The 8,615-nt window shown below is 42.9% G+C and overlaps 1 protein-coding gene across 1 annotated transcript in view; it reads right to left on the reverse strand.

Moving 5' to 3' along the window:
- Positions 1-8,615, reverse strand: part of LOC109960565 (semaphorin-5B-like) — a 23,636-nt gene that overhangs the window by 3,637 nt on the left and 11,384 nt on the right. Inside the window, 16 exon segments of the mRNA XM_020600752.1 lie at positions 720-755; positions 1,039-1,188; positions 2,421-2,591; positions 2,689-2,857; positions 2,859-2,905; positions 3,351-3,576; positions 4,116-4,263; positions 4,435-4,578; positions 4,786-4,970; positions 5,280-5,397; positions 5,887-6,094; positions 6,196-6,403; positions 6,992-7,127; positions 7,397-7,682; positions 7,804-8,078; positions 8,589-8,592. Coding sequence (XP_020456408.1) covers positions 720-755; positions 1,039-1,188; positions 2,421-2,591; positions 2,689-2,857; positions 2,859-2,905; positions 3,351-3,576; positions 4,116-4,263; positions 4,435-4,578; positions 4,786-4,970; positions 5,280-5,397; positions 5,887-6,094; positions 6,196-6,403; positions 6,992-7,127; positions 7,397-7,682; positions 7,804-8,078; positions 8,589-8,592 — 2,511 coding nt within the window.

Below are 8,615 nucleotides of genomic sequence, written 5' to 3' on the forward strand. Positions count from 1 at the left end.
TTCCTTTTTGATAAAGCTTATAGTTAGGGTGGATCAGGTGACCCTGAGCCTTCCCTTAGTTATGCTGCTATATGCCTAGGCTGCTGGGGGGCCCATGATGCTCTGAGTTTCTCTCCTCTCTCTCCATGCATCTATATGCCACCATTACATGTCACTAACTGTGTATTCCTCTCACTCTCTCTTCCTGTACCATTCTGGTTCTGGAGCTCTACGTTTCTGATGAGCAGTCACTGGCCACATCACTGTTTGATTGTTTGCTGTTGTGTCTTGTTGTGTCTTGTTGCTTTTCTCTTCTTTTGTCTCTCCTCTATCCACTCACCCCAGCTGGTAGAGGCAGAAGGCCACCCACCAAAAGCCGGGGTCTGTCGGAGGTTTCTTCTGTTAAAGGGAGTTTCTTCCATTAACATTTTTGCTCATTGGGTATTTATTGGGTTTTTCCTCTATAATAATAATAATAATAATAATAACAGTAAGGTCTAGACCTTACTTGGTAAAGTGTCCTGAGATTACCTTTGTTGTGATTTGGCACTATACAAATAAAATTGAACTGAAGTGAACTGAATTGAACTTTGTGAGTGTGCAGTTAAATTCAGACACTGATTTGCTTTGGATTAAACAGGAAAGGTGTAAAACCTAGCAGATGTTCTGCTGAGAAACACAGAGAGGATGTGTGTGTGCACTGGGAGCAAAGTAAAACAATATCACTTGTTTTCACTTACTTCCACAGCTCTGGTCCTCCTGTCCAGGTAAAATGACTGTAAAGAGACAGGTAGACAGAAAAAAACATGAGTGCAGTGAAGTAAAATCAGTGCAGCTCCTAAAGATCAAACAAAAAATGACAAGACCAGTTAATTTCCCTCAAAGGCTTCACACTCATGTAGGCAGAATGCTGACATCTTCATTAAGCTGTCTTTTTCATTTCAGCAGAACAAGTCAGCATTACATTGTGTCTGATTAAATTTCCTGTGTGAGTGTAACTGGATTTTCCTGCTTATATCCACATCAGTCTGCAGCAATTTATTACGCTCCAGCATTTACCTGGCACCTCATGAGGTTGGCATGGCCTGGACTGGGTGATGTTGCCCTGGCACAGGCTGGTCTCAGCATCCTGGTCCTCGGCACAGCGTCGAGTGCGATGCTGCAGACCCTCCTCATCACAGTACCCCCACTCCGTCCACTCACCCCAACCTGATGACCAAGCATGAGAATGACAGAAACAATCACTGACATTATTACAAAGTTACAGGTAAAACAGATGAGTTTCTGTCCAAAATTGCATATTATTAGACATGCAGTAAATAGTGATAGAGATGTTTTTCCGTACATTTTGGGATCTGCTTCTGTGTCCTTGTCATCCTGTTTAAAATCCAGCAGTGTGTCTGAAGAATCAGCATTTCACTGCCAACTAATATTAAATACCATTTCAAATAAAAAAACCCTGAATTTCACTGGATTATGGAACAAGACCCAGTCAACTTCTGCTGTTTAGGAGAGGGCTGAGTAACTGCAGAAAGTCATTTTTTGATACTCCACAATTAAATGGGTTGGTGGTGGAATTTTGCATATTGGGTGAAATAACGTCCTTGTAATGAGAAATCTTATGAGAACAAAGTGTCTTTCTCCAGTAGCTAAAATCTTTTCACCTCCAGTGAAACTCAGCAAGCAGAGAAACTGTGTGGAGGGTTAACAAGTGTGCAGGCTGAGAAATGTTGGCTACAGCACAGTGGCCATCATCAGTCTACAGCACAGTTCAGCCTCCTTGTGTGCCTGCAGCTCATTTGTTTACTGAACAAAAGTTTGAAATGGATGAGAAGTTGATTGCATCAATTTGCTTCCCATGTTTTTATTCTTATTTGAAGAACCAAAGGAATAAAGATACATACGCACTGCATCCATGAGGTCAGTGGTAAAATTTGAGGCTATTTTATTAACCAGTTTCTCCATTTGTTTTCTGACTTTGAGCCAGTGCAGCTGGGACAAGCTCCAATAACCATGTTGTTTGTCTTTGCAACACAAATATTGATTCACCACTTGCTGTGTGAATGATATTTCCCATCACTGTTCACTATTTAATCCATGGAGGCAGAGTAGATCTCTGGAGTGTACTTATGGTGTAACATTTATGATAAATGACAATGAATTTGTACAACACAAAACAAAGTTACAAAGCAAAAGGTGTTAAAGGAAAAAATGGCATTAAGATAAGCACAAAATGATTTTTGAACAGTTAGCTGTGTCATCATTTACCTTACAAATTTATTTTTGAATACAGCTCTATAATATCACTTTATTCAGTATTCTATAGCCAAATCTGAAGGCCCAAGGGATCTTCTTTTTACAGTTTGTGATTTATGCTAATTAAAAATCAAGATGGTTTGATATAAAAATCTTCCATACCACAGGTTAACATGTTTCCATACCTTCACAAGCATGTGTGTTGCAGAGGGCCTCTTCAGTGTGCAAGCCTATACAGATGTCTCCTCCATTGGCAGGAGGGGGGCTGCTGCACATGCGAGTCCGCTGATAGTGTCCACCACCACAGCTGGACGAACACTGGGACCAGGGGGACCAGCAAGACCAGGCCCCACTCACTAGAACACACACACACACACACATAATAGATTCTACTTATGTAATATACTTATGATGATTTTGTGATTAAACCAACAGCCAGAATTTTCCTGTTACCAGGGCAGGGTTGAGTGTTGCAGTCCTGATACTCCACTGGGGATCCTACACAAGCACTGGGGTTGGTCCTGCCCTCGGCCATTGAGCAGCCACGTTTTCGTGTTCGGAAGCCTCTGGAACACTGCTGGGAACAGCTGGACCACATTTCCCAGGATCCCCAGCGAGCACCTTGGAGCTAGAGTTCGGCCACTAGTCTTCACCAAGTCTTCAATCAGAGCTGGAAAACACACTTTACTTGATTTATTAGAATTTAAAAACACTATAAACAAAGCAAGAATTTTTCTGTCCTCTTCACGAGCTAAGAAATCTCCAGGAGCTGCAAGAGAGAGAGGAAAGAAAGACAAACTATTTTCAGTCACCGAAAAGAATGGAAGTTGATCCTGACATCTTTTGACACAGCTTGTGTGTGTGAATGAGTGAACTGCTCAGAAAATTCAAACTTTTTGAGCTCAAGGGAATAAAAACAGACTCAACCGAGAGACATTAACTAATGTGGGGCAATGTGGCTCATATTGAAGAATGAATTGGTTTTCCCCCTACACACACACACACACACACACACACAGGAACCCACAATGACAAATTACTTCCATGAATCAGGACTATTCCTTATGTTTCCATTCAAACCTATTCTATGTTCCCTGCTCATACTCAGTACTCACAGTCAGTCTGACAGGCTCCTGACCCGTCATTAGGGCAGAACCGGGTCTCCGCCTTCTTCTTGCCCAGCTGGAGCTGCTTGGGGTCTGGTAGTAGTGCCCGGCAGATGTACCTGAATCTCTGCTCTTGTCGTGACCCATCTTGACTAACATTGACTGGCATCCAGGGGGTCCAGGGGGTGTTGCGACGCACCTCAGGGCAAGCCTCCAGATTACAGGCCTTATACTCCTGGAAGACAACGTGAACCAAGCATATCACTCTTAATGCTGATCAAGTGTAAACCCATCACTGTGTCACAGGCTGAGGCTACTGCTGTCTGTTCTTGCTTTATCTCTCAAAGCCATACATCCTCATTTTGTCAGAATTTCAGCTTGCAGAGACACACTGCTGCCTTAATACATCCCAATATACAAAACTAATACTGCAGTTTTTGCTGGATGGAGTCTATTATGCAGCTATTTACTGTGCTGAATGGGACTATTTACACAAGGTTGCATCCAGCTGAAGGCACAATATGATGCTTCAGTTCTGATTTAATGGTTAAGTCACTGCTAAGTCAGTTGGGGGTACACTGATTGGTGGTAGCACGTTTACAACATTAACAGTCTTCCATTTTAGATGTGCTGGTCTGCATCTGCAGCTTAAACCCCAGGTTTCACCAACTGGAAGTAAACACAGAATCTCATACAGGATCATCTGATGTATCCAAGTTTAGGAGCATGTTATAAACATCTTTGTCAATCTTTAATATCCAAACACTGCAGTACCATGGCACATCCAGGACAAGTGTTCCCGTTCTCACAGGTTCTGGTCCTGGAGTGGACCCCTCCTCCACATTCAGCACTGCAGTGAGCCCAGGGGCCCCACGCTGTCCACGAAACTGGCAGGGGACATGGCTTTTTCTCATTACACAGCCTGGAAACACAGGCATACTGATGTCACTCTTCTCAAAAGTGGGCATATGTAAAATCTTTATGGCATGCAGCAACCATGGCTGATGATGAAATTTCTAGCCACAGTGATCATGTTTCTTTCCCCTATGACTCTTCAAATGCAAAAATATGATGCAAACACCTTACTCCTCACCTCTCTTCTCGGCCCTGGCCAACACAGATTCGACCCCCATGGCGAGGCGAGGGGTTGTTGCAGGACCGCTGCCTCACTTCAAAACCGATACCACAGCTGCTACTGCACTGGGCCCATGAAGACCAGGGAGTCCAGCCACCGTTCCTGAGTAACAGGACGTGAAACAGGAAGTGTAAATATGATCACATGTAACTCAGGAATTCATGAGAGAAAATGCCTCATTCAGGAAATTTTCAACCAGTAAGAACTTGTAAAGAACATTAACAACATGTGTATCTTCATAGTTCAGTTCCTTATAAGTAATATTTTGTGCTGTGGTTCAGTGTGAATATCTGTATAAGGAAACTGCACCGGGAGCAGTTTGCCACTTGGATGGTTGGACCCTTGCATTCGACCCCACCACATCGGGCCACTGGTCCATTGCATGAACGAGATCGACACGCACAGCTGGTGATGGAGCCCTCGCCGTCATCATGGTTACACGGCTGCCACGGAGCCCAAGGACCAAAGCCACCATCCTGTGTCAGGTTCCTCACCTGCAGAGAAGATTTCAGAGGGCTCAAGTGTACATAACTACACAACAGTTGGTCTAAAAAATACTGATGACACCCTGAAATTTGTAGCAACTGGTGTATCACAAGAATATTACTTTATATACAACTGTGTACATTTAAAAAATGTCAGTAATCTTATAATAGAACAAACAACTCAGAATTAATGCTTGTTTTTAAGTATCTCTCACAAAGGAAATGTCTCCTAAACATTCTATTAACAAGTACACATTTTTTTAAACTGTGTCTCCATAGTGGAGAGCAAAACACAGGACTAACTGTGCATCATCTTACTGGACACTCTGTGATGTTTTGGGTCCACTGGTTCATGTTGGAGCTCTCCTCGATCGTGGTGCAATGCTTTTTCTTGTGATCCCAGCCACAGTATGGGTCTCGAGCCTCCATGCAGTGACTAATACGAGTTCAGACAGTGAGTCAGTAACTGTTAGAGTTGCAGAATTATCAAGTTCCTTCTGACACAGTCTTGGTTGCTATAAAATATGAATTCAAAATGACACTGAACACTCCAGTAGTCTTGACATTTGCACACTCAACAGTCCTGCTGACTGTGGAATTGTTCTGTCTCTGTACCAAAGAACTTCTATTGTGCTCTAAGCAGGAGGCCTGCTAGACAGGCTACTGCTGAGAAACTGCTGAACATCATACAATACTTTGTGAAGGCATCTTATGCAAGTGGTGCATTTATTCTCAACAAATCTATTATTAGCTTAGTTCCAGTGGGTAATACCTGCTCTGAGCAAGTTCAAAAGCAGTTTCTTTTCAGACACATCGAGTTGGTTGTTTCTTACTTTTACTATCAATGACAAAACAAGACTAAAATATGACTACAGTCTGTAAAGTCACTTTGATACTGCAGCCTTGAGGCTGATCAGGATTGTACCGTTCTGTTGGATAGCTGGAGCAACGCTCTAATGGGATCTTCACCAGTCTGTCATCAAGCCCCACAAACAAGGACCTGTCACTGTGGAGGATTTGCAGACTCCTGATTGGCCCAGTTTGCCCTTCAGGGAGGATCCTGAGCTCCTCTAGGTAGCACCCATGAAGGCTTTTATTGGTTGTGGCGAGAGTTTTCAGGATGGTGCCATATTCTGTTTGAATAAGATGAGTAATTATCTATTACAAACAGTAATACTAGGAATGCAATTGAAATTATTTTTGGTCAGTTTAAGCTCTCTCTTCTCTTGCTCACCCGTGCTGATGTACATGACATGGTAGAGAGTGTCTCGGCCCTGCACGATGTCCACCACCAGCTTGGAGAAGCGCAGGTTGTCCTGGGTGAGCAGAGGGTTGATGGTCACTGGCTGGACCACGTCATTCATCAGGAAGAGTCGCTGGGCATCCTGGAGGCTGCGCTCTGTGAGGTTTCCCCCGTGGCCTCCCTCCTCCAGTGTGCCACACTGTGCAGCCAGAAAACATGGATTAGTGCCAGGGGTTAGGGGTGTAGACTGGTGGACTTGGCTCTTGAGACACCAGGTTTCACTTGTTTGACTTGACACGTGCTGGTGTAACCTATAACATTAATGGATGCAACAAATGTTTTGAGTCTTTTTTTTATGGTCATTCTCGTTTTTTGCTTAAACTTGACATTTATGCCAAGGGACAGCTCACTAGGACCTGCAGTAGGCTGTTCCTGACATTATAATTATGTGTTAAATAAATGTTAAATCACAATCAGTGCAGAGATTCCATGTGCAGTGCTCCATTTTGATAACATTTTGTACATGCGATGGAACATGCAAACACTTATTGCTGAAGGTGTATCTGATGGAGATGAGCTACAATTTTCTAAGTCATCTCTGTACTCACACACACGCGTCTATGTACTATACTGCAGTAAGTCATCTCTGTACTCACACACACGCCTTGGAGGAAGGCTGAGAAACTGGCGAAGCACAAAACTGTCTTGCATCTATTAACACCATGATGTCAGACAAAAGCAGCTATGTGGGTCCAGATCCGAATCCTTTTTTTTGTTCGTGTGTTACCTGGAAATTGAGTATGGGGTTTGGGGTGGACAGCCAGGCAGTACGGGGGTTCTCCTGGTAGCGGAAAGGTCCATTGAAGGCCTGAGTGATGGAGCTCAGGTTGAAGGCACAGACAGCTGAAGCTGATATGCTGTTCCTGAAGGAGGGGATGTAATCATGGTCAGATCTCAGCAATCCAATAAAAATAAGAAAAAATTCTTTAGATCTTCTAACTAATGCAGAATAGTATTTTGAATTTGGTTTTTGTGGCTGTTAAGAGGCACATATTGGTTTTAGCAGCTTGATCTAACAGGAATCAATCTTCTCATCTATCCCTCGGCAAGAAAGCAAGGCATTCCATTAAAGATAAGAACTATCAGGAAAAATACTCCTTCGATGACAAGACCCATATGGAACATCACTCACACATTAGTGGTGAAGATGCCATAGATCAGGTCCTGCTCTGGTAAATAAAAGGTGTTCTGCAGCTCATTGTAGTAAAAGGGGATTTCTCCTGAGCGGGAGCAGTTGAGTCGGGCCTTCATGAAGGTGGTCCAGGTGTCCTCCAAAAGGAAACGTCCACCCATGTCGTTCTTGCAAACTCGGGCCACACGAGAGAAAACCATCTTCCCACAGTCGTTTTCAACTGCAGTCTCTCTCAGGAAGAAGTATGCAAACCGACCAATTTCATAGACAGACACAAAATGAGGCTCTGGAGGGCACATGAGGGAAGAAAAGATAAAATATATAGAAGTTATATCACCAAACAGAGATATGGGTCAATACCAAGCTGAAAAAACAACCCAGAGAAATCAGAGTGATAGTTTGTTTACCGTTCAGCCATTTGGAGTTGTACTGGGCGGAGCGCAGTGGTGGCATGTTCCCCAGGCTCCTGTAAATGACCGGGTCACGTCCTGAGAAGTCAATCACTGTAGCAGCATACAACTCGCCCTTCTCTGTTACCATGGCGGTAGAGTTGTGACGTGGATCATAGGGACATCGAGCAACACCATTTACTGTGTCCAACACCTGACTGATGTTACCAATCTGACAGAAAGACAGACAAGGATAAAAACAACTCTGTAAATTACAGGAAAAAGAAAATCTCCTGTTTCTGTATTAGAATTTGGTTTGCACAGCGGGCTGCAAATTGCTTCCTATCCTTCTGTTCTATTTAACAGAAGGATAGGAACATTAAATTCATTTGTCAGGACAGAACGAAATGCCCAAACCTGATGCAATCTATCACATTAAGACTTCTGCAGATCATAAAGCCACCAAACGTCTTTAATCATTATCATACTTTGCAGAAACCTATATCCATTTTAGGGCTGAAATGATAAATGAACCTTGGAATCTGGGAGCTTGTGACGAGCAGTTTTCACCATTTTCTAGTCTTTACAATAATTCATTATTTCAAAATAAATAAATGAATTAATAATTTAAATAATAAATGATCAGTTACACAGCTTGCTTCATATGCTGTGGTGAGTTTTAAGTTTCTGTTGTTACAGTAGATACTTATTTGACTACTTATTTATTTTAGTCATTTTGATGGTGAATGGTGCTGGTGGCTCAAACCTGATCTATCTGGTAACTTCATGATAACCTGTTGTACCCACCTGCCTGGTTATACAGACAGGGG

This window comes from Monopterus albus, unplaced genomic scaffold (assembly GCF_001952655.1).
Source record: "Monopterus albus unplaced genomic scaffold, M_albus_1.0 scaffold48.1, whole genome shotgun sequence".
Classification (NCBI taxonomy): domain Eukaryota; kingdom Metazoa; phylum Chordata; class Actinopteri; order Synbranchiformes; family Synbranchidae; genus Monopterus; species Monopterus albus.